This window comes from Anthonomus grandis, chromosome 17 (genome assembly GCF_022605725.1).
Source record: "Anthonomus grandis grandis chromosome 17, icAntGran1.3, whole genome shotgun sequence".
Classification (NCBI taxonomy): Eukaryota; Metazoa; Arthropoda; class Insecta; order Coleoptera; family Curculionidae; genus Anthonomus; species Anthonomus grandis.
This window is the reverse complement of record NC_065562.1, coordinates 5,479,216-5,507,026: the sequence shown is the minus strand read 5'-3', so window position 1 is coordinate 5,507,026 and position 27,811 is coordinate 5,479,216. Positions and strand designations below refer to the sequence as shown.

Sequence of the window (27,811 nt, the reverse complement as noted above, 5' to 3'; positions counted from 1 at the left end):
CCTGGCAAACTTTCAGAAATCCAGCAACAACGGCTTGCAAAATCAGTTGTTACGGTCATACACTTTGGATAAGGAGTAGTGATCAGACAGTTAGAAATAGATTGAGAGAAAGTAACTTAAGACCAAAAAGAGCAGCAATTAGTTCATAGTTCACCAGACAACATCGTGCTGTCAGATTAGCATTTGCCAGAGAATACATCAGCTGGACTGCTGACGACTGGAGGGTACTTAAAAGATATAAAAAGTGTATTCCAGACATTTGGCAAGAATATACTATTTCTTTTCCCCACTTGTTTAATGTTAATGTAATAGTTTTATGTTGATGCATGAAAATGCTTGACCACACACAGCCTGCCTAGTAAAGAGATTCTTGCAAGATATTACACGGATATTGATAATATGTAATGGATTGGCCAGCTAGGTCGCCAGACCTCAGTCCAATAGAATACATGTAGGATGCACTCGGAAGGACTGTTAGAAGCAGAATAATTTCACCAGAAATCCTGGGACAGCTGTCTGAATCGCTTCCCGAAGAATCAAATGTTATTTCTGAGAGTATGTCCCGAATCTGATTACAAGTATAAAAAGACGTTGCAGGGCAGTGATAAGAACGGAAATACTGAATACTAATTTATTTCATTTTATTTAAAACTTTTTTTGAAATAAAATCAATCGTTAATTTTATTTTTTAGTTTTATTTAAATAAACTATTTAAAATAAAGGGTTTTAAGTGTTAAGTTAGATGTAGGGTCAAGTAAAATCCAAGCTGTTTAAATATTTTTTCTCTTTATTGTCAACGTTTCGGCCTATATTAATTTATATAGGTAGTTAAAATGTCTTCTTGTTAGAATGAAACATTTAAAATAGTTTAGTAGCCTTCAATTTTAAAATGTTGAATCATAATTATTTGATAACATATCTTATAATATTTACAGGCATAATAATGAGCGTCCGTACGTATGCCAAATCTGCAACAAGGGGTGCTTTGCAGAAAACAGTTTAGTGAAACATATGAAAATTCACGAAAAGAAAAAAGGAGATCCAAGACTACTAAAACACATCTGCGACTACTGCAAGACAGAATTTCCCTCCGCCGAATTATTATCAGTTCATATAAAACAACATACTGGAGACAAACCGTATGTGTGCAATATATGCGGAAAATGTTTCCCACAGAGATTTAATTTGGAGTTACATGTGAGGACACACACAGGTACTTGTATTTTCTATGTAGATATTATTATGAAAATGTAAATACGTTAATTATTCTGCTAGTTTTTGTACAATTTTATTAGTATTATGTAGTTAAAGTTGATTCGTAGGGTTTCTTTAGGGTTCTACTTACGTTTGGTTTATTATTTTCATCTATAGTGTTTAGTTTTTAGGTAGTTCATCTTTTTTGAGAGCCCCATTTTGGCCCCAATTTAGGTTATTTAGGTTATATTATTGTAAATCCCTATAGTTCTAATTTTCTAGAATTTGTATACTTGCTTGCTTTGACTGTCAGTATTCTCCTAAAATTATTGGTCTCTTTGGGCAAAAACAATGAAGATAATTCTAAATATTTCGAAACTGTTCCATCGGGTTTTAAAAAGGACGCGCTTCGTGACAAATTCATTCAGTTTTAATTGTTTAGTCAGTTTTTACCTTGGAAACAATTAAACGACAGTCAAAGCGAGTTAGGTTAGTGTTTTTGACGTTGACAATAAAAGTGTGTTCCCGAATTTCGTTACAATATTATTTAGTTGTATTCAAACAAAGAGAAAATTTTTTGCCAAATTTTAAACTAAATTGTACGATTCCTTACTATTTCGGTGGCACTATACTTTCCGCATAAAATAAGGGACAAATGGGTACAGGATATATCTCTCTATTACTATCAAAAATCCAAGAAGAGATCTAGAAGTTGCATTTTAGTTTTCAATGAAAAAAATTATTTATAAATTATCCTTTGTAAGTTTAAGTGTCCTTTGGGACGCCGCGGACCGACAGGCAAATTCAAGTTAATTAGTTTTAACCTTTCTATCATGTTGTTGGTACTTTAAGTCCCTACTATTATATATTACTTCAATCAGAAAAAATAACAATTTTTTTGCCAAAAAATATCGGGCGTTAAATTTTAAAAAGTTCGCGAAAACCTCAAGGTTCTATCTTTAATAATGAGGAAGATACTTGGGAATTACAGCCATAATGCGACATAGTGTATGTACAGGGTGGCCAAATAAGAATGCGAGGTACTGTATCTGGGAAACTATTCATCGTAGAAGCTTGCGATAAAAAAATTTATTACTAAAATGGCCAAGTTTCTAAAATGGCCGCTAGGGGGCGCAACTGCAATCTTGAATCTAGAAAACTGATGTTTCTGTAAATTTTGCTGAATTAACCTAACAAAAAAATAGCTGATTATTAAAGTAGAGACTAATCCGAACCTTTTTTATTTGAATAGTTTTGCTGTATCTCTAGAAATAAAGTGGTGGGGGGTGTTCAAAAGTTGGCTTAAAACACACCCTGTATCCTAAAAACGCCTTAGCCGATTTTATCAAACTTGGGCTAGTTGAAAAGAGCTATTATTAAGCTACGAATATTATTATATTTCATGTTTTAATAGTTTTACATCTCGCCGCTAGAGGGCCTTTTTCGGCTTTCTGACACAAATGACTAATTTTCTCAAAAAACTTAAATGCAATGATATAAATTTTTTTATACAAAAAAATAGCTTAATGACGCCTAAATATGCTTGCGAAAAAATTTATTTATATATATTATATTTATATATTTTTTTATTATATTTATATATTATTATATTTATTTGCGAAAATATTTTCCAGGTCATTCTCTTGACCATTTTAGTAATAAATTTTTTTATCGCAAGCTTCTACGATGAATAGTTTCCCGGATACAGTACCTCGCATTCTTATTTGGCCACTCTGTACGTTCCGATAAAGAATAAAGTTAATTCTAAGAAAAAAAAATTATACATGGTGGGGACTCTAACTGGAATAAAAATTTTTCAGAAAAACGCAATTTTTTGCGAAAAAATATATTAAAATATTTTCTCAGCTCTTCCGAAAGGGTGAAACATAACCCTCAATCTTTTTAAGTGGGATGATGACCCAACCCAACCCAACCCTCCTTAATCTTTTTAAGTGGGATGATGCTACTTGTGGCACCTTATTGGAAAGCTCTTTTAAAAGCAATTGACAGGGTACTTTTCTTTTTGAAACAAATTAACCCTTGACTTTAAATTGAAAAAAACTTTTTAGAGGTATCAAAATTCCGACGTTAAATGCCTATGTTTTTTCTCTTGATAAAGTGATCAATTGCTTAAAAATTACCTGAGTCACCCCATAAGGGGTCAGATCAGGTCAGGACTTACCCTATTGAATTATCAGTGGATAATTGGGGATTTAAATGAAACGATACGCGGTTCAGATAAGATCATGACAACAACTACTTTATTTTAAATTAGTACTGACAGTTTATGTTACAAGCGGTTAGGCAACACGACATACTGAATACGGCACTTTACTCAAACTACCAGTAGATAGCGTTAATAGGTTTAGATATCTAATATTAACACTCCCACTTATCTGAACCAATTAATCACAACTTAATCTAAGTTCACTGTAAACATCTAACAACCTAAGCCTAATTCTGTCGTAAACCTAGCGTGCTTTACAGAACATAATGCTTTTGTTAGGACATCCGCCAGCATTTCATCTGTAGATAAGTAATTTAACTCTACAAAACCATTTGCAATTAATTCTCGGATAAAATGGTAACGAACGTCTATATGTTTAGAACGCTTGTGACATATAAGGTTCAAAGCTAATTTTTGTGCACTTTGGTTATCATTAAATACACTTATGCACAAAAACTTATCGAGAATTTCAGATAACAAATTCCTAAAAAATACAGCTTCTTTAGAAGCTTCTGTAATAGCCATATACTCGGCTTTAGTACTCCTTAATGCCACCGTTTTTTCCTTGTTACACTCCCATGAAATAGCCCCACCAGACAACATAAACACAAACCCTGTATATGACCGCCTATCTATTTCATTACTTGCAAAATCTGCATCAACATATCCCTTTAAGTCATAATTGCTATCTCTTTTATAAGCTAAACAATATTCCTTGGTCCCCTGCAAATACCTAAGTAACCTCTTAGCACACTTCCAATGTTGTTCGGTATAGCAATTATTGAACTGACTCAAAAACTTGACAGCAAATGTAATATCTGGCCTTGTTAATACTGAAATATACATAAGACTACCGAAGAGCTGTTGATAAGGCAGTTCCTTTTGACAAACACTAGGATCTGGCTTATCAAAGCAAAGTCCCTTTTCCAAGGGTGTATTTACTGGCTTATAATCGCCCATATTAAACCTATCTAGAACCTGATTTATATACTGTTCTTGGTCTAATAAGATTTCACTTTTGTCATCGTTTATTCTAACCCTCATGTTTAAACATTGTTTAACCTGGCCTAAATCCTTGATTTTAAATTTTCTAGATAAATGACCCCGGACAAAATCGATTTCATCTTTACAGTAAGAAAATAAAAAAAAAATCGTCAACGTATACCGCAATGATTGTAATGAAATTACCTATACGTTTTATAAATAAACATGACAAGTTCAACTTCTTCATACCACACACGAGCAGATTGTTTCAAGCCATAAATAACACGATTTAATTTTAACACACTCTGGTATTTCCATGAAAACCTCTTCTTCCAGTTTGCCATTTAAAAAGGCTGTGACAACATCCAAATGGATTATTTTAAATTGAAATTGCACAGACAGTGCTAGTAACAACCTTAAAGTTAAATGTTTTACTACTGGGGAGAAGGTTTCATCGAAATATATACCCTGTTTTTGACTAAATCCCTTGGCAACTAATCTAGCTCTATAAGTGACATTATCATTACTATACTTAGTTTTAAAGACCCACTTACACCTCACTGGTGTATGTCCCTCCGGTATGTCCACAATGTCCCATGCGCAGTTCTCACTAAAGCTGTCCATTTTCCTGGTCATAGCTGGTAACCACTGGCTGCGGTTAGGACTGGAAAGAGCCTCCTGGACCGTCACTGGATCTCCCACTGGAACTGAACTCTCTGGCCTCCGTGTAAAGTAGCTGACAAAGTCATCCCATGTCCTTGCCTTTCTGCGCCTTTCAGATTTCCGAACAGCCTCCTCCGCAGCAGGAACATCCTGATCTGGGGTGTAGCTCGGATCACTCTCATAACATACCTCGTCCTCAGTGTCCCACTCAGACAGCACAGGTGTTTCAAATGTAGAGCTGGTCTCAGAGCTGCTATCTACGATCGCATTATTTAAATCTGACTCTCTTACCTCCTCCTTAATCTGCATATGAGCACCATTCAAATTCTTATCCATGATATCGACATCTCGGCTTGTACATATTTGCCTTGTAGTAGGGTTATAAAATCTATAGCCCTTTGTGGTATCAGAAAATCCCACCAATACCAGCTTCTCTGATTTTCTGTCCCACTTCACCCTCTTTTCCTTAGGAATATGTGTCATGGCTGTACTGCCAAACACTCTGACATGACTTAGGTTGGGTTTCTTACTATAAAACATTTCATAAGGCGTTTTAGGTAAGTTACTTACCATAGATCTGTTTCTAAGATCTAAGGCTGTGTTGACAGCCTCTGCCCAAAAATTCTTTTGAAGATCAGCCTCGTAAAGAAGACACCTAGCCTTCTCAACCAATGTCCTGTTTAGTCGCTCGGAGAGCCCATTCTGCTGGGGTGTGTACGGGTTTGTGGTTTGGTGTACTATTCCTTGCCTCTTCAGATACCTCTGGAATTCACCACCAATGTATTTGCCACCATTGTCGGTACGCAACACCTTCACCTTCCGGTCTAGCTTTTTCTCAACTAAACGTTGAAACTCCTTATACTTCTTGAAGATTTCATCCTTCGTCTTAAGGAAATACACAAACGACATACGGGTATGATCATCCTGAATGGTCAAGAAATACCTCAAGCCTCCTATAGATGGTGTCTCCATCGGCCCCGCCAAATCACTGTGGATAACATCTAGCGCCCCTGTAGCTCTGGTACCTTTATGGCTAAAAGGTTGTCTGGACTGCTTACCCTCGCAGCACACCACACAGTTCTGCCTGAAAACATCTTGTCGGACTTGCATTGTCTTATTTATTTATTGTAACACGACGTTTCGGTTGGTAAGTATCTCCAACCGTTATCAAGTGTCATCAAACGTCGTGTTACAATAAATAAATAAGACAATGCAAGTCCGACAAGATGTTTTCACTGTACCATTGTCTACCACCTTCAAAAACACAGTTCTGCCTGTCAATTTCCACCCGACCAGGATAATCAATGCCATCAACTAGACCGTCCTTCATCTTGTTTAAAAAGGTTGAATTTATATGTCCGAGCCTCCTATGCCAACTGGCAGACTGAAATTAAGTTTGTTGTTAATTCAGGTACATACTGAACATCTTTTACCTCAATTTCAACAGTATTACTGCACACTTTTGTGTAAATATTCACATCACCACAGCTGTGCACCGGTAACTTCGTGGCGTTAGCCACAACAATTTCTTTCAGGAATGGAGCTCTTGTATTCTCAAGCCAATCTTGCCTACACGTAAGGTGAACACTGGCACCTGAATCTAAGTACCATTCCATGTTGTTATACTGGGCACTCAAAAACACAACATTGAACGCACTTTTAAACTGATTTGGACTGTCCTTGTTCGTTTTTTGAGCAACTTGTGGGCACTTCGACATGTAATGTCCCGCTTTTTTGCACCAGTAACAGATTACTTCACTTAAATCCTGTTTTTTAACAGAATTTGTGCTTTCACAACTTTCCTTGGGTTTATTTTTGTTTTTATGTACATTCTGTTTGACGTTTATGAAACCCAGCGCCCCCTATAAAAGCACCAGCTGACGAGGAAGTCGCGAATCTGCTGCCATCTGGCTGCATATCGAGCAACTTTGTCTTAATGGCATCGACGGTAATATCGATCCCGCTATGCTCCAGCGCCATCACCATCGGAGCGAAATGTTTAGGCACCCCTGCCAACATTAAACTGCCTATTTGCTCGGAATCCAACTTGAGCCCCGTACGACCAAGTTTCTGGAACGTTTCGATAACTTGGTTCACGTATTCTTCCATGGAGCTACAGTTTTCCAATCGCAACGAAATTAAACTTCGAAGAAGTCCAATCTTTCTCGTAAAGCCCTTGTTTTCATAGAGATCTTTTAGTTTGTCCCACACATCTTTTGCTGTGGTCGCCTCTTTAACATGGACGTATAAAGAAGGATCAATGGGCAAAACAATCGAGGCCTTGCACTTAGCCACTTGCACGGAATCGGTCTCGGTTCCAGCTATGCAATTACTTAGGCCTTCTAAAACTAGGAAATTTTCCATCGCGTAGCATCATTCTTCATGGTTTTCGCGGCCATGAAGCTTCGAAATTGACGACAAATAGTTGTTTGCTGCCATCTTGAAAACTGCGACACTGCAAAGCCGCGGTGAACAAGACCAGGCGCGGCGCTTTTCCGGCACAACTATATTTTTTTTCGACCAAAACTACCCAAACAAACTCGCGTAACTTCGTTATTTTATCGCCCTGGGCCCATAACCTATTGAATTATCAGTGGATAATTGGGGATTGAAATGAAACGATACGCGGTTCAGATAAGATCATTACAACAACTTTATTTTGAAATTAATACTGACAGTTTATGTTACAAGCGGTTAGGCAACACGACATTCTGAATACGGCACTTTTTTCAAACTACCAGTAGATAGGTTTAGATATCTAATATTAACATACCCCACATATTTTTTTAAGTAGAATGATACCTCTTGTGCCGATACCTTGTACGGTAGTAGGCCATGGACATGCATCTCTTTGAAAACAATTCCGTGTAGTTTTTAAGAAGGCCGTGACAGAATGTCAGAATCTTAAAAGACTGTCAATTTTTAAAAAAACTATATTAGTTATTTTGTATTTTATTTAGTATTTTCTATATAATTTATTGTACTCCTATTTAAAAATTGTTCAAGATTGTTTCCATTTTTATTATGTAACTGTTGAGCAATTTTTTCCTTGTATCGGTTAAATTTGTGTGTTTTTAGAATCAAACGCGCCTTGCTTTTCTTAACCCCGCCTTTCGACGCAATGACTATAAAATGTTTAAATATAGGATTTGCAGTTTCCCATGCCAAAACATTAATTTCATCCAATTGATTTTCTTTTTGATCATTTTTTGGTCGCGGTTTTGAAACGGCGCCATGATTAATTCAATTTTGTTTTAGTTTTTAAAACCTATTGGGAAAAGATTTTATTTTCTTTAAAGGGTAACTACAAGAGGTAAGGCAACCGGTTAATAAGTAGGTATATAAAGGAACGAATTTTTAGGTCACTATTTAAAAAAAAAGCATATTTACTATTAATCAACTAAATGTATATGTCAAACATCAATAGCATAGGATTGTTGCTTCATGACCTTTCATAGCCACCTAAAGCAAATATGTCAAAATATTCCCATTTTTACAGAAAATTGCTTTTAATTCAGAAACCGAACTACTTAGATATTGGAACATGATAGCTCGTTAGAAAGGGATTTCAATTTCCTTTTAGAATATGGTATAATATACAGTGTGTTCCATTTAAAAAAATGCACATAACACAATTTTTGTATCTAGCGGTAAAATCACTAATTTTGAGCAACCCTGTATAACGTAGAACACATTTTTATAGTGAAAACTAATGTACAATACTTTCGTAAATTACGTTTATAATTTCAATTTTCTGCGCGTTTCAGTGCCGTAGTAATAAAAATTTATTTGGAGCTATGTTTTGGTAAAAAAAAAATAAAGAAAATAATTAATTTCTCTAAAACCACTAAAGTTAGGTATAGGAACAACTTATACAAAAACAATCATAAAGCGATAGCGGATCGGAAAATCAAATAATATACAGGGTATTCCATTGAAAATAACAAAGTTGCTACGATGTTTTGGTATAAGCGGCAACGCTGTATCGCTAAAAATATTTTTTCGTTAGATCACCAGCCAGCCATCCATGATGCCAATTTTTCAAAAAAAAAAAACCATTTTCCGTTCTCCGTAAACGTCTAAGGTACCATCAACTATTAATCACCCTGTATGCGGAAGATATAAAAAACGTTTCGCCCAATTAACTGATTTTTTAAAATTAGAATTACTCATAGAGTGACGAATCGAACTATACTTGTGTATATATGCTAAACGCCTATAAAACAAATACTGGCTCTTATTGAATGTTATACAAAATCAGTTATTTTTAATTTAAATGCTAGGCAAGAACTAAAAATTATCTATTTATTTTCAGGCGAACGTCCTTTTACTTGTGAGGTGTGTAAAAAAGGATACGTCTCAAAAGCAAGTCTAAAAATTCACATGCGAACCCATACCAATGAAAGACCGTTTGCCTGTGATTTTTGTGGAAAGGCTTTTCGGCAGAGCGGGGATTTGACTAGTCACAAGCGCTTACACGGCACTGATAAACCTATTGAGTGTGATGTTTGCCAAAAAAGGTAATTTATGTAAATAATAGTAAATCTGGTAGTTTCAAAGTATCAAGTTAATAACATTGGTCCTATTTCGGGTCCCTGTAACATCTGAAGCTTTGCAAAAAAATCAGACATTTTACAAGACATTTTTCAAGCTGAATCGAAAAGAAAACATCGAAATCTGTAACAAAAAAGAATTTCCTTTTTTTTACAGATGTAATCGTTAGGAACTTAATAGTTTTATATATTTGATTTAAAAAAATACAGAAAACCACCAATACATTTAGCACCCCGGTTCCTTCTTAATATCTATAAAGTGTTCTCTATACAGGGTGTTCATTTGAAAACTTCCCACAACGGATTTATCGAAAAACACTGTTTAAAATCATGGCAGCTGTCGATGATGCGTTGACGAAGTTCATCCAAACTTTCAGGTTGGGGAGTAAACACAATAAATAGATTTCAAATGACCCCATAGAAAAAAGTCTAACGGCGTTATATCAGGAGATCTAGCAGGCCATTCTATAGGCCCCCTTCGCCCTATCCATTTATATGGAAACTCCTCGTCTAGCCATTGCCGAACGGGAAGAACATAGTGAGGATGAGCGTCGTCTTGCTGGAAATATATTTCAGCCTCATCAAGTATAGGGTTTCCATCATCATCGATTTGGTTTTCAATGGATTCAGTGATAAGCGGATTGATGGTATTTTCCAACATATCCAAATAAATGCCTCCATTTAAATTTCGGTTAATAAATAATGCCCCAATCACTTTATTTCCTAAAATGCCTGCCCATACATTAATTTTTTGAGGATACTGGGTATGCCCTTCTACAAATGCATGAGGATTTTTATTGCTCCAATATCTACAGCTATGCTTACTAACAAATCCATTTAGATAAAATGTGCATTCATCGCTGAAGCAGATATTCTTTTTAGATGAATAGTATTATCATTAATCGCTTCAGTCATTTTTTCACAAAACTCAACTCGCCTATCGAAATCGTTTTTGGTTAACTCTTGCAATATTTTCATTTTGAATGGATGAAATTTATAAAGTTTGGTAACTGTGTGAACAGAGCCTAATGAAATACCAGTGGCAGCAACAATTTTGCGTAATGAAGTATTAGGATTTATTCCAAAATGACTCAAAACTTCAACTTGAGCGGCTTCATCTAAAATTCGCCGATGATCACGTTTTTTATTTGCAACAGATCCAGTTTCAGTAAACTTAGTAACAAGGTCCAAAACATACCTATATGCGAAGTTATCTTGTCCGGATGGCTGGCGTTAAATGTGACGGCAGTTTGCCGAGAACATTGACTTTGGGCACCATAAATTAGAATAATTTCCACTCTTTCGGCTAGTGTGTAAACCATTTTGGAAGTAAAATCTTCAATTCAACAAATAAATTTTCACTATCCCAAGACTGTCACAAATGTAACTGACGGCAAAATAAATTCTTTATTTTCCTTAGCAACTATAAATAACTAAGCAGGTATAACAATAAATACAGTTCGCCCAGGATATCTGTGTTGATGAAAAGAATACGGAAAAAAATTCAGGTTGTTATTTAGTTTTTTCCACGTCTAATCTTCGGAATTGCTGTTTATGTCGGTAGTTTCCGTTTTAAATTATAAACGAATTGTAGATTTGGCAAACCCTAACGGGCAACATTTTGAACACTTATTGAAATAAAAACTGATATTTTCATGTTTTTGTTTTCTATCTGAACAAATTAAGATAAACAAAGATTTTTCTAATTTTCTCGAAAACGAATGGACCGATTTAAAAAAATCAAAAGTCAAAATAAAAGACTTCGAAAGACCTTTTAAACAAGCTATTACTCGATACCCCTTGCCATTTAAAATTTTTAAGGGGATGACCCTGGGGGGCAGAGGGTGAAACGGGGTGAAGTAATTTTAGGTTAGAAGGTTGTCCCCCTTGACAAACCTTTTGACGTATTTCGTCGTTTTTTTTTAACAGTAATGGTTTTCGATAAATCCGTGATGGAAAGTTTTCAAATGAACACCCTGTATAGAATTTAGTATGCCATTAGATTTACCTTGGATCTTCAGAAAAAACATCGGAATTATCTAATTTGCTTCTTAATATCCAAGTATTTTAATGCAGTATTATAATACCATCTACTCCACCCTATTAAAAATGCCTTCTGAGACAGAGAGAATATTGAAAAATTTGAATGAGTTCGTGATTAGGCTCACATTCATGTCTATAAATTTTCATTTTACGATATAAACGAATGATACCTAATTTATTTTTTGTCAGCTGTGGAGCTGAAGTATCCCAGTTAAAACGTGAAAGCAACAGAATGGATGTGTTTTTTCTTCGTCTCAGTTAAAAATTGTCCCCAACGAAATGAGAAATCTCACTAGCTAAGGCCTGGCTCTGCCAATTTTTTGTAATTAGATCTTTTTTACTTACCGTTGATTTTCATCTTGCACGCGTTGTTAATGAAATTTTTTTTTTCATCGAATTAAGTCTATAAAGCAAAATTAATTCGTTCTGTTATATTTATTCAGAAAATAGTGTTTACAAAAAAACCTTCAACTCTAATACAAATTCTAAACTTAAAGAAAAAATATAAGAAATCTGATTCTAAAAGAAGGTACTTTACATAATAATTTAATGGAGATAAAGAACCGAGAGAGAGAGAGAGAGAGAGAGACACCAGGTGATAGTATATTATAGAACTTAGGTGCAAAAAAGCATATCTTTATTTGAAGAGGAGATTTTTCAACATGGGAGTTCTAGCGTTTTCATTTGTAACAGATCGTGTTTTGTGATAGTTAATGTTAGTGTTGAGCGGTTTTTTTTTTATGGTAAACCCAAGCACAAGAGGAAAGTCCTATGTCACTCTTGGAGTGGTGCTTGCGCGAAGATATTTGTGGGCATTTATCTTGAATAGCTGTAGGTTGTATGCGTCGGGAAATATGTGAGCCCGTTCCACAAAGAAGATGTTCTCCAGATGAATGAGTCCCGATACAGCGACGTCCTTGGGGTAGACAGGTGAACTCGATGTTGATGAGCCGCAACTGCTAGACGCGTCCTTCTTGCCGGAACAGCCCTGGGTGGAATCAGGCCTGCCAGCTCTGAGGAGCACTTACCGTGATAATAACGGTAGAATAAACAGAGATCAGCCACCTTTCTCCTGTGCTCCAGACTATCCAGACTCTTTGTCAGTTCTGGTTTGTCGATAAGACGAATAGCTCTCTTCTGTATAGAATCCAGCAGGTTTTAACTAGGCTTGGGTGCAGAGCTCCAGACATGCGAGCAATACTCGAGGGAAGGGCGTATTTGAGCCTTATAAAGAGTCAGCAGCTGTTCTGGTGTATACAGTTTTTTCGTTTTGAAAAGCACTCCGAGTTTTTTGGAAGCCGCCCTGGCGACCTCGGCAACGTGGTCATGCCAGGACACACTGTTGGTGACCTCGACTCCTAGAAGATGTAAAGATGATTTCATTGGCAATGTTTCCCTGCCATAACCAGCTCCGGGCCACCAAGGTTAGTCTTCATCGTAAATACTGCAGCCTGCGTTTTTTTAGCGTTAAAATTGACCAAATTGTTATCGCCCCACTCCAAGATTGTTCTAATATCGTTGTTGGTTGAAGCTACTTGTTGCTGCCTAAGATTCTGAGAACTTGCGGCTGTCGTTGGTTTGGCAGACTTAAATGTGGAAATAATTGTGGTAATATCGTCCGCAAAGCTGTAGATTGGATTGACAGTGGTTCCTAGCAAATCGTTGATATATATCAAGAAAAGAATGGGGGATAGAATGCATCCTTGAGGGACTCCAGCGTTATTATTAAATTTGTCGGAGAGGTATCCATCGACGGCTACTTGGATTGTTCGTTGTTCAAGAAAACTTTTGATCCAATTCAATAATGAGTTAATGAGAAAGTGATAAATTTTGTTTTATCAATAGTAGTGCTTAATAAATTTTCGTTTTTAAATAATACGAAAACCTGTTTCTGCCCCACTATACGCATTTAAGCAACTGTCTGCTGAAAATACGATTACCGTATCGTCCGCGTAAGATATCACTTTTCCATGTATTGAAAGGTCGCCGATATCGTTAAAGTAAATCAAGAAAAGGGGCGGGCCTAATACGGTTCCCTGAGAGATACTTGTCTCTACAATTTACTGGAACTAATTATAATGTTTAAAATCAGTTTCTAAGTTTACTATAAATTTCTCCAGGATGAAGTACCATTATGCAAAGCAAAATAATAGACGAAGGGTCCTGTTTACTTCACAATCTTTATTTCAAGAATCCCGATGCGTTTCGGTTGTTAAACCATTGTCAAGGGAAAAATTCAATCTTATCACCCCGTATTTAAAAACAATAACGGATATTGGTTTTAAAAAAATTCCATAGGTACTACATTATATACAGATATTTAATACTATTACGAATAGAGACATCTAGGATTAAACGCGAATTAATAGAACATTTTAAAAAACAGTAAATTCACAGGATTGTGGTAAACTACTTTAATAAATTTACAATTATGACCGCTTCTCGGTAGTGGGCGTTAATAGGTTCGTTCAGACAATTAACTTGTGTATTTATTTAACATTTTATTTTTTTTGTATATTTATTTTTTTTAAATATCATTACAACCATAGTGCTTTAATTTTGCAATTTTGAATAATCGAGATAATAATATATATAATAATATATCCTGATAACTGAGAGTTTTTAGCAAGTGCTCGAATAATATTGTCTGTCACATTCAAAAGCGTGCTAGCTGTGCTGTAATTTTTTTTTTTGAAGCTTGACTGCTAAGAGAGCAGAATTTTCAGTTAAATAAGAGAAAAGCTGCAAATAAACTATTCTTTCGAGAGACTAGGAAACTTAGGAATAGGACAAATTATAGTCTGCCACCATTTTCTAAAAGAGCAATCGACTTCTAAACAATTGTTAATAATATGAGTAATATAATCAAATAACTCAGGGAGGGATAGTTCAGATTCAAATATATTTATTGTCTAACAGGAATCTAATCCTAATTACTAAGATAATACATATATGCAAATATAAGTAATACCAATGCATACGTAATGAAAAATAATAATATATCTTCTCCTATATAAAAACATAACTAATAGGTAATCATAAAATATGTACAAATACATAATCATAAAAAATATGTAAGCACTGCAAAAAAAAGCACTAAAAAATATGTAAATGGTTTCCTGATATAGGGAAAGCATATTGAATATGGTGAGTAACAAGTGCCGATCGTGTTCGGGGTAAACTCTATCAGTTTTAAAAGCAATATATTTTAGAAATTTACTTTGGACCGATTCAAGTCTAACAATGTGAACAACATTTTTTGGATACCAGAGTGGAGCCGCACAGTAAGCGATTTTTTTGGGGAATTAAACAAGATGATTCTACTTGATATATTAGTGCAGTCTGATGTAGCTATTATAATAAAACTAAGCGATTTTAAAGATGACTTTATGATGGTATCTATATGATTGTAAAAATTAAGCCTGTTGTCAATAGTGACATCCAAATTATAAACATAAGGTTTGTTCCAACTGATTAGTTGGTATCGTTTTTGGAACGGTGACTTGAATCGTTTGAAACAATCGGGTTGCGCATTCGCCGCATTTTCACGGTTCTCGTTACGGTTCGCGAAGAGAAGTTTGTTGGAACGAATTTTGATACTAATCTCTCTTCTCGATCTGACAGTGGACATAACCTTACTTTTACGTGCCGGTAAAAATAAACAACTCTGTGATATAATTTGTGGTATTAATTTAAAATAATATTATGGATCAGTCAGTCGAGGATGAAATATATGGTGGTAAGTACCTACTAATAGTAGGTATAACATAAGTAGGATTTATTATTAATATACTTATAATTATTTACGAAATTTTTATTATAAAATTAGTAATGCGATTGTTAATTTTAGAATTACAAGAGTACATTTTGATGGATGATAATTTCATTCCACATAGAGCACCTAGTCTTGCATCGACAAATTTTGCCAGTGCAAATAAACGAACAACATCCATTCCCAATTCATCGATAACTGTTCCCTCAAAAAGTTCAGGCCCTGCAGAATCGGGTTCATCCTGTCAAATTGACTATAAATGGGGACCGTAATGAAACAAAAGCTCTACTGGATTTTTATGGGAGATATAAAAAAAAAGTTGGAACTTTTGAAATAAAGAGTATTAAAATGATGTGGCAAAAAATTGCCGAAGAACTAATAAAATTAAATATACAAGTGACGGCAAAAAATTGTATAAATAGATGGAAGGTTGTCGAAAGAAACTACAAGAAATATGTTGATAATCAACATAAAACTCTTAAGTTTATAATATTAGAGTATTTTCGTAGAATAGTAAAACAAATTTGTTATATGTAAAGGAGTACCGAGAGGATTACCTACAGGCCTTGGACAAAATTCCCCTTTGTAAAGTTAACCTGCCTCAAATAATTATATTGATAATATATAATATTAATTAAATAAATATTTACAAAAATTAAATTACTTACATCAAATGTCTTTTTTAGGAAGAGGTCGTAAATTTTTTGAATACGAGGTTGAAATGGAGGAAATATTCGGCCGAAAAAAAATATACATCCAGAATTATTGTTGTCCAGCGAAACAGTGAATAATACACTTGAAGATATGGAAATTTCTTCAAGTTTATTATTCACTGAAGAAATTATAGTACAAGAAGCCACCCCAAAAAAATTAACCGAATTGCCAAAACCAAAAAGGGTATCAATAAAAAAATAAGAAATTGTGAAAAAGAAAATGTCCGTCCTTGAAAAAATACGGTTAGACCGTAAACAATATTATGATGAAAGAATACAAATCGAGAAACAAAAGCTGGAAGAGATGAAGAGAAGAAAGAAATCAAATTTTGAAAGATGCAACCTGCAAATGCCAATGTGTCAGTGCAATGACCTGTTAGCCCATATGATAATGTTGTGTACCTGTTAAAACATAAAATTTCTATTTTTGTTTACTTGTTTTTTGTTTAAATTTACTTATAATAAGTAACATTTACACAGTCATTCCATTTACATTTAAAACCATTAGTGCCTAAATAAATGGCATAAATTAATAAATTTATTTACTGTCTAGCCAATATTAAGCACCTGATTAAAAATGTTAATAACAAACATTTTTTAAATAAAGTTTATTTGTAAAATAAATAAATAAATGCCTATATTTTAAACCTTTATCATAACACATCTCATTGGAATAAGTACAAAACGTTATACCTAATTATACAATAATTTTTTTTTAAGCGATACACATTTGAAAGTCTATCTACAGATTGTCAAATTTAAGATTAGCTCGCAAAAGAACTTAAGGAACTGGTTTTATTTGTTTGTATGTGTTAGTACTATCATTGTTTTACTTCTCTTAAAGTGTTCTTCGTTCTAACTAATACCTTCAATTTTAAACTAAATATTTATTTTGGGAGTTGGAAAAAAATACCAATTGGTAATTTACTGAATTCGTTTGCAAGCTCATTTTAAAGTTGTCGCTCTGTATGTTTTTACATTGCCAAAGAGTTTGCAACTCTGTCTCTAATAATTGCAAACTCTATATCTACGTCATCATCATCATCATCTGCTTCAAGATTATCTACAGTGTGTCCCACTTAAGGGTTAGCCACCCCTCTAAAATTTTTGTTTCTTGACCAATTTTCAAAAACTTTTTTTGTTGGATAGATGGTAAAAAATGGCACTTATGAGCCAAGGTCGACATTTAGAGAAAGCAGGTCATGGCCTACTGTATTCAAGTTTGAAGTGCGAAAAATCGAGAAGTAGTATTAGCGATATTTATTTTTGAAAAATGGTACTGGATTATTGTTCAGGACCACTTAAAACATAAGTGTACCAAATTTGGTTATGATAGTATACAGGTTGTTGAAATAAATTGGAGTCAAATTTTTAAAAGGCGCAATAACATTCTTAATCAAATACGAATATTTTTTAAATTTTTGGTTAATTGGCATGCGTCTTGAGAACACAAAGGTTGGAAATATCCTTCAATAAACAACAATCGATCATATTATCATACTATTTTGGGCTTCACAATAATACAACTTCATTTATAAATTTTTTAGTTTTATTTCATTGTTAGCTTCCAGTTCACACTTCACTCGTTACTTAATAATGTAATGTTGGCTAAGCAGCAAAAACTGAAAATAATTACCTTAAGGAATTACCTAACACCAAAGATAATAATACTACTAGTATTATTACTAGTGTTATCTTTGCTAACACTCAAATTTGAAAATTAATGCCACAAAACTAAATATTAGTTCCTTCAATATGTCCTCCATTAATTCTTATACATTTTTCTATGCGTCTTCTGTTGTTTACTACCACCCTTCTTAACTGTACCCTGTTTATTTCATTACCCTCTTGTCTAATGCGCTCACAAAGATCTTGTTTCGGCTAACGGCAAATCATCGATTACGTCACTAAAATCACCTTCCAGGAATCGAAGAAAATTAAGTCCATTTAGATTTTCATTGAAGAAAAACGGCCCGATTATACGTTCGTTCAAGATACCGCACCATACGTTAATTTTCTGCGAATACTGCCTTTTACATTGTATCACCCAATGGGGATTTACGTTACTCTACATTCAAATATTTTGAGATGACAAAATGCCGTTTGCAGTAAATATTGCCTCATCGGTGTATAAAATATTTTTCACAAATGTAGGGTTAGCCAAATACTCGCCTTGTAACCATAAACAATATTCCATCCTGCGTTCTTCATCCCCGTGTTCCAAAGGGTGAAGGAATATAGGCTTGAAAGGCTTCTTGTTATTTTTCTTTGCGGATTAGCATTAAAGTATTCAAGAATTATTTGGTTATTATTATTTGCTCGATTACGATGTAAATGAGGACGTACTCCGCCTACTGAACCAGACTGATCAAACCCGTAGTTTATTCTGGCTATTGTTGAATGGTGGATGTTTTTACCAGGATGTCTCCTGTTAAATTCCGCCGCAGCTTCACGAAATGTTCTAACTCCATCGCCAACTAGCCGCACTACTTCAACTCTTTCGTTTAAATTATAATCACCCATAATTGTTCGACAAGCAGTCAAAATGAACTAAATGCATGAAAACTTTGACAAACTGTCAGGAACATTTTCTTTCATAGCATACTTGGGTAAAATTCCCACAAAATAATTTTTAACCAGACACAATCATATCTTCGAAATTTAACAAATAAACTCATAAAAAAAACAAAAAAATTGAGCCCAAAATAGTATGATAATATGATCGATTGTTGTTTATTGAAGTATATTTCCAACCTTTGTGTTCTCAAGACGCATGCCAATTAGACAAAAATTTTAAAAATATTCGTATTTGATTAAGAATGTTATTGCGGCTTTTAAAAATTTGACTCCAATTTATTTCAACACCCTGTATACTATCATAACCAAATTTGGTACACTTATGTTTTAAGTGGTCCTGAACAATAATCCAGTACCATTTTTTAAAAATAAATATCGCTAATACTACTTCTCGATTTTTCGCACTTCAAACTTGAATACAGTAGGCCATGAAATGCTTTCTCTAAATGTCGAACTTGGCTCATAAGTGCCATTTTTGACCATCTATCCAACAAAAAAAAGTTTTTGAAAATTGGTCAAGAAACAAAAATTTTAGAGGGGTGGCTAACCCTTAAGTGGGACACACTGTATATGAATATGAAGATTTGGCACTTCGTCTTCATCATTTACAATAAATTCATTGTCCATTGCAATATTGTGCAACACACATAATGCTCTTATAAAGTGAGCAATAAATCTTATACTTCTTAATTTAGATTGATACAATTGTCGAAATTTTTGTTTTAAAACGCCAAAACAATGTTCAATAACATATCGATTTTTTGCTAGTTTTAAATTATAATTTCTTTGCCTTCTTGTCAAAATTACCTCTGTCTTTATAAAGTGTAAGTAAGTTTCCTTGTAAAGGATATCTCCCAAAAGAAAGTACCCACCACACTTTTCTTCTAGGTGCATTTTTAAGGGTGAATTTCTAAAAACCCTGCTATCATGTACCGATCCAGGATATCCAATAAATATATCAATTATTTTTCTCTTGTGATCACAAACCACCTCCATCTAAAACAAAAAATTAACAGATTTTATAAAATAATATATTTTTTTAAATTAACAGGTACCTATAATCTGATAAATACCCCAATTTGCCCATGATTCCCATTGAGAAATTATTTTAAAATTCTACTATTGCAATTTCCCTTTTTACAGGCACTATCTTAACAAATGAAAATTAATTTAATTACTTACCTGAATGGAGTAATACCCTTTCCTGTTTATGTAAGAATCAGGATCATTGTTTGGCTTATCTATTTTAATATAACATCCGTCAATTGCTCCTATGATGTTTGGAAATCCATTGGTTCTAAAATGTTCTTCACTTATACGCTTTTCTGCTTTGTTTGACCATTTTATTATTTCTAAAGAAAAATTGCTCAAAAATAAGGTAAGTCGTCGTATTATTCTGTTAACCGAGCTTATAGTTACATTGAACCGATCTGCCACATCACGGTAATTTGCGGTTTGATGTCCTGTGTACCATAAAAATATGAGAACCTTCAACCAAATAATAAATTAACATAACTCTAACTAATTTAAAAAAATTGTTGATATTTACTTGACTCAAAGCTGCTAAATTTCCAGTGTCCTGATCCATGATGAAAATAGGGGCTTGTTTGAAATCTTTCACTAATATTTTGAGCAATAACTCTAGACAACCTAAAGTGCTCAAAGAACACTTTTTCAGAGTAATTTTGTACCGTCTCCTCCAAAAATGTATTACAATTATTACAAGGCAACTCTAATTTAAAAATCATTTTTATTATAATTTACCTAAATAATTTTCATCTTTTACCCTTGCAAAAAAAATCACTATCTGCTTCGTCACTCATTTTCACCTTAATTATATCTTATTTATAAAATATCTAAAAATAGATTCAAATTAAGTTTGAAAATTTTCAAGTGAGATTTTCAGGCAAATGATAGCTAACAAGGCTTATTGCGCATGTCATCCCAATCAGTACTAGCAACGGGACAAGTATCGAAATTACCGTTCCCGGAACCATTCCGCGGACGGTAATACATCAGGTTGGAACACACATAAGAACTGTTCCTCTTCCGCGTTGGAACGCATTTTATCTATTGCGCACGAACAGTACCGTCCCAAGAACGGTTTTTTTACGTGTTGGAACAAACCTATAATCACCGTTACAAAGAATTGTACCATTTAATGTATAATGTCTCGAACTTCATTTTTTAGCAAAGAAATTGACAAAGATCTTGACACTTTTTACACCAATTAGTTACAATGCGAAAAAGCTTTAGGTCGTCAGCAAACAGATGAAATTGCTGAAAATATTTGCAGATGTGTCATTGATAAAATGGAAAACAAAAAAGAAACCATATTACTACCGCGAGAAGCACCGCTATATGCTTTATAAAGATATGGCCTAAACCTATTATATTCTACAAATGTCTATCTGCTGTTTACATGTCTCGATCTACCAAATAGACAAAAACATTACAAGATTTGAATGAAAACCAAGCCTGATAAGTTTTTAAAGGCAGTTATCACATCTGCATGGTTCAGTTTTAAAACTATTATATTTTGAGAAAGGACATCATTAAATAAATGAGAGGGTGATTAAAAACACTGCTAAAGAAATCGGCAAGTGCATTGATTATGTCATCAAGGTTATTTAAACAGGTATTGTTAAAACTCATAACATTCTTCGCCTTTCCTGTATAAGTTTCCACAATTTTTTCTGATCTTAATTAATATAGTTCTCAGTATTAGCTATATATACAGGGTGTCCATTTAATATCGCGGTGCTCGATTGCGGCTAAACCGGGAAACGGAAAAAACCTTTAATAGTGGGAATGGTAATTGAGTTAGAGGGACCCCTTTTTAAAATTACTTTGTTTAATACAGGTTGTCCCAAAAAAGCTTGGTACATACTTGTATGTACAATGTTTCACTTAAATATTAATATTTGTTTATCTTTTTGAAAAATCTATGTAGAGTCCTTGGCTAAGTTCATTTTATCTTATGAAATTCCAAAATTTATTTATTTTTATACAGGGTGATCAAAATCGTTACTCAAAATTAAATTTTGCGCTATTTTTTTAAATGGAACACTCTATATCTAGTAACGCGTTTTAATAGAGCATTCTTTTATTTTCAATTCGATACTAACAAGTTTGCGTTTATCTCTAACCGTTTTCTCAAAATTTGTTTTTAAAGGAGGAGTAACACTTATTTTTTATAGGCATTACGACACTTACGATGGAAAACAATTAATAAATATTTTATGGAATCAGTTCAATCTCTGTTCAATTCTCTTTTGAACACTTTTTAGTAAGAAAAAAAGTCAATAGTTGTAATAACCATAATAAAATAATAGTAGTTAGAGCAGTGGCGTGCAAACAATGTAGGCAAAAAGGCATTGCCTACCCTAGCAATATTTGTAAAATTAGAGAAATAAATTACAATAAGTATTATATTCACTTCTTCCTTTTATCAAAAATATCAAATATCATTTTCATCTGCATTATAAAGCAAACGCAAACATTTCCAGGAATCCAAAATAGTGCAATCTTGCTTTTAAGCGCACTTGCTATTCCCCATGTAGGTGGCCCATATGCGGGCTTCGTAAGGTGGACATTGCCTTGGTATGAAAAATATATGGAGAGGCGAAGGCAGCACCTATTATAGCGCTTATACGCGACAAGCGAACGAAATTAAATAAATTAGATTTTGTTCTAAAAAATTACCACGTGTAGTACAGACTCGATGGGCCTATAACTCCAGAACTGTAGACGTAATTTTCAGTGAACTTTTTAATTTGAAAAACTTATTTAATGATATGCTTGAAAATCAATCAAACTGGGATGGGGAGAATCTTTCGGCAGCTAGAATGTATTTATTGACACTAGAAGATTTTGAATTCAATTATTTTTTGAAAATTTTCAATCAAATTGTTCAGACGGATGTACTGTATAATATTATATAGTCGAAACTATCTGATATTGGCTATTGTATTAAAAAAATGAGAGTTTCAAAGCATTTTTAGAGAATTTCTTCATATAATTCGAAAAAAATATATAGTAAATGTGCAAATGCTTATGGCGAACCTCGAAGAAAACGAAATATGGATGATGTTAAAACGCATTACAGGCAAATTTTCAGAGAAATAGTTGACAACATCAAAAGCGAAATTGATGATTGTTTCGAAACTTTTAGAAATAAGTTTCCAGATGAAATGGATTAAAATTGAAATACGCACAAAAGTTTGATTTTGAGACATTGAAAAATGAGCTTAATTGTTTGTATTCATTATCAGAATTCAAAGGCATGAATGCTTATGAAGTCATACGTTTTTGCCAGGAAAAAAAATGTGCGAAGTGTTCCCTCAATTAATCAAATTAGCAAAATTAATCGTAACAATACCCGCTAGCTCGGCATCTGCAGAACGTTCATTCTCTGGATTAAAACGCATCCACACGTATTTACGTAATACTCAAGGACAAGAACGGCTTAGGAGTTTATCAATAATTTCCTTGGAGAAAGAACTCTTGCTAGATTTAAAACGTAAGTCGACTTTTAATGATGATGTTGTCAATGCATTTTTGGTGAAAAATCGTCGTATTGAACTAATTTATAAAAAAATATTGTTTCTGTTTCTCAGTTAGTCAGGCATTTTTAAATAAATTTGTGTAAATAAAGACAATGTTCCACTTCATCAAGAAAACGATTCTTCTCGACGATTTTCTAATGGTAAGTACATTTAAAAAAATTATGCTACCTTATTGCCTAGTGCCTACCTTACTCTTAATGCCACTGCACGCCACTGAGTTAGAGACAAATAATATTAACCTCCTGATGCTCTCATTTATAAATAAGAAATATTGTCTTACAAGTAAAAAGTTGGCCTTAATTCATTTATTCTTTATTGTGTGACGTCAATTATAATGTTTACTTATCAGTCATGTTAAGTAGATTTGTGTCAAAATGAATTACTCTCAGCGATAATAAGTAAATTATTTACGTTATCGGTGAATGCCTTGGAGTTTTTTTGGCTTCAAGAGTTTATTAGGAAAAATTTCCTAATAATTTCCAACATCCTGTACAAAAGCAAACTAGAACGAAAACAGTATTAAATGAAGAAAACCAATTGGTAATCACCATTGTTGCAACACTGAAAATTAGTTTGTAGAGAACGAATAAGTAAGAACTTAGAAATATTGAAATCGTCTGTGGAAAAATATCCCAAGAAAAACAAATATGATTCCTATCATGCACAGCTACATCAAGGCACAAAATAAAGCAGCAGGTTTTTTTAAAATGTGTGCCCTTAACTAATGAATGTACGTTCCACAGAAATGATTTTGTGAATCTCCATCGAGTTTTTATCAATAATTTTCAACAATGATGGAGCATCAATGTGGGGGTGCAATATTACATGATTTTGTTATTGTTCCATCCTTTTTGAAAATCGTTTAACAGGAAAAAATTTTCTAAGTTTCTTAAGAGAGAATTTTCCGCACTTCGCGACTTAATACGGCATCAGTTGAAGGGTGCACAAGCTCAAATTTATACTGATGTTAATGAACATATCACACACCAATTTGGTAATAGGTGGATTGGAAGGCTAGGTTAGCTATTCAAATTAATTTTTTTATACATATTTATTAAACTTTATACTGGATAGGCCCCACTGAATGGCCTCCTATGTCACCGGAATTAACGCTTCTGGATTTCTTCTTGTAGGGAAGTCTGTAAATCTAGGCAAAATATGGTGGAGGGCATAAAAGAGTCTTTCAGACGTCTACTACGCTTCGTGCAGTTAAAAAAATTTTCGCACGTAAGGCTGATTTGTGTTTAGAGCAAAACGGTAAATATTTTGAGCAATTTATGAGATAGAACTTATTTATAATGTTTTTAGTTAATGTTGTTAATGTTTTTGATGAGTCCTTGATGTAGCTGAAATTAATAGGGGTGATACTAATTTTTCTTGTGGCATTTTCCAACAGACCTATTTGTAAGTCATTTTTTGTCTTATTGTAATTTTCGGTTTTTCTCCAACCGACTTGGTGAATGCCAATTTAATTTCTTCATTTAAAACTGTTTTTGTTCTAGTTTGTTTTTAGTACTCTAGGCTTACAGTATACTTTAATAATTCTCAAGTAAAATTAAACGTTGTAATACCTATGAAAAATAAGTACTCTTCCTTTAAGAATAAATTTGGAGAAAACGGTTGGAGATAAACGCAAACTTGTTGGTATCAAATTGAAGATAAAAGAATGCTCTATCAAAATGCGTTACTAGATATAGGGTGTTCCATTTAAAAAAATAACGCAAAATTTAATTGAAAATACCATTATTTGAGTAACAATTTTGATCACCCTGTATCAAAATAAACAAATTTTGGAATTTTATAAGATAAAATGAACTTAGCCAAGGACTCTACATAGATTTTTCAAAAAAATAAACAACGTCGGTGGTAAATATTAATATTTAAGTGAAACATTGATTTTCGTGAAAATTTCTTTAAATTGTTAATAACTAGGCAAGGTCGCATTTTAGGGCAAAATAATTTTAGGGTTAAAGAGAGAGTCAAATGAGACTCAGCTGACCATCAGACTGACCATTTCAGAAAAAAAATATAGGTAGTTCCGTTTAAAAAAAAGTTCATAGTATGTATCACGCTTTTTTGGGACACCCTGTATCAACCAAACTAATTTTAAAAAGTGGTACCTCTAACTCAATTAATATTCCCACTATTAAAGTTCTTTTTCCGTTTCACGGTTTAGCCGAAATCGAGCACCGCGATATTAAATAGGCACCCTGTATAATCTTTATAATCTAAATCGATATTTAATTTAATAGTGGATCTTATTGTTTTAAAGGCTTTAATCAACAATTTGATAAATGGAAAAGAAAAAACGATTTTGTTCTTTTCCATCTATTAGGTAGCCTAGATTTTTCTTAGTCTTTTACAATTTGAGAGGTATATTACCTAGGATAAACATATTTGGTATTACGCCTTTTAAACAGAGGGACTGATTGATTAAGCAAAAGCGATATTTTATTTAGTGTAGAAGTTCTTAGTGAAGCTTAGAAGTGAAGCTTCATTAACATCAACTATATCATGCAAAAAGTCCCACTGGATCTCAGAAATAAGATGATATAACAATGGAAAATTGATTTTTCTAATGTTATAGCCTATATTTTGAGAGTTAGACTGAAATTTCTTTTAATTCAAAATATTAACACTTAAAAACATAGAAATAGCAGCTTGAGATAGTGTTATATTGATGTAAGGTTGATAAGTCAAAAAGTTTTAGCTGTAACATATAGATCGAAAAAAATCTTATCAGTATCAGCAGCATTGGGTTTAATATTATGGATTAATGTTGTATAATGTACTGGTTTACTAATGAAAATTGGAAAATGTCATTAGCATATCTATTGGTTTGTGTAGAAATTTATTTTATCTGAACGGTGATCGAATTTATGGAAGACGCTTATAAAAAAGTTATTTATTAAATTTGATTCACATAATATGTTTAGAAGAAGTCGCTATTCCTACTAGCTGTCTAAATGTTGAGGTTTTTTTTAAACTTCTCCAAATCATTTTACTGGATTTATCACACTGCAAACTTTGAAGTAATGAAGCTCTTTCATATCATTTTAAATTTACGTAAAAATTATTTAAAAATTATACAAAATAATGATGCGTGCGTATCTCCCATATTATCTATTGACAGGCACTACAAGCGGTTGGCATTATCTCCTCTTCTATATCTATAACTGAATGTTATCATAAATAAACCTGCTGGAAATTTGTATTAATTATTAATGACAACCAAATTATTTCTAGGTTTACCACTGTAATGAAGTTGAAATATCACATGCGAAACCATACAGGTGAACGTCCATATGTTTGTACAGTATGCAACCGCGGGTTTACGGTCAACACCATCTTAATAAGGCACATGCGAGTTCACAGTGGCGAACGTCCTTATGTGTGTTTCACGTGTGGAAAAGCTTTTTCGCAGACAAGTACCCTTAACAATCACATGAAGGTATAGTTATTATTTACATTTTTAATACTTATTTCATCAAGTTCTGATCCAGAATCAAGTCTAGTCCTTAAGGAACTAAAAAGACCAAATCTTCACAAAAAATCGTCAAATTTTCGAACCACATTTTCAAGGTCTAATTAAAATAGAAAATTTCTAATTACTAGTTGTTATACGATTTAAAAAACAATAAAAACACCTGTTTCATACTTGATAAGTTAACAACTCAAAACCGAAATGCATCGAGCATTACATCGACGATTTTTTGTGAAAATTTGGTTTTCTTATTGCCTTATTAATACATAGTTTGTTTATATAAATAATAAGTGATACCTTTCTTTAGGAATAGCATTGATTACACATTAATTATTTTTTGATTTAAAAAAATTTTAAATAGTTAAATCACAAACCCGATGTTCCGTTTTTCGTAAATGTCTAACCTCTCAATAACCCTTATATGCCCTGTATATTTATTAAATCTTCGAAAGTACTCCGTTTTCGGACTTTTTGAACAAACGTAATCTTTATGTATGTTTTATTTTTAATGATTTTCTTTCATCTATATTTATGTGTTCTAAATATCTAATTATATTCTGTGAATATAAATAAAAACACTTCACACATTTTTTTTGGTAAATAAAATATAAAGAACATATATAAACTGTTTTCAGTTTTTGTTAGAAAAAGTCTAGAGAAATGTAAATATAATCGTCAGCGTAATGATAAAAGTGCATAATATTATTTACCTTTACGAATATTAAAACTTCTTTATTAATAAAAGGAAAGCAGTGTACGTAAGTTCTCTTTAAAAGATTTTTTTAAACCAATATTTATAATCATAAACTTGTGATATCAAATCAATTAAAAGTTTTCTTGTACATAAGTCTAAACTTTGTTAAAACAAATTTGACCAAAGATAACCTAAACAACCTGCACAGTAAATGTATTTAAAGTCTAACCAAACTTTTATTTAAAATACCTAGGAAGCCGCTAAAAAATATACTGCACCTTGTAACAATTTAAAGGAAGTTGCCAACTAATAAAAAAACTAGGTGTCGTTACCCTTCAA

At 33.2% G+C, this 27,811-nt stretch overlaps 1 protein-coding gene across 1 annotated transcript in view; it reads left to right on the top strand.

Moving 5' to 3' along the window:
* LOC126746344 (zinc finger protein ZFP2-like) overlaps positions 1–27,811 on the top strand; it is an 87,101-nt gene that overhangs the window by 43,114 nt on the left and 16,176 nt on the right. Inside the window, exons 4-6 of the mRNA XM_050454565.1 lie at positions 936–1,213; positions 9,384–9,588; positions 26,541–26,745. Of these exons, the coding sequence (XP_050310522.1) occupies positions 936–1,213; positions 9,384–9,588; positions 26,541–26,745 (688 nt within the window). The remainder of the gene's footprint in view (positions 1–935; positions 1,214–9,383; positions 9,589–26,540; positions 26,746–27,811) is intronic.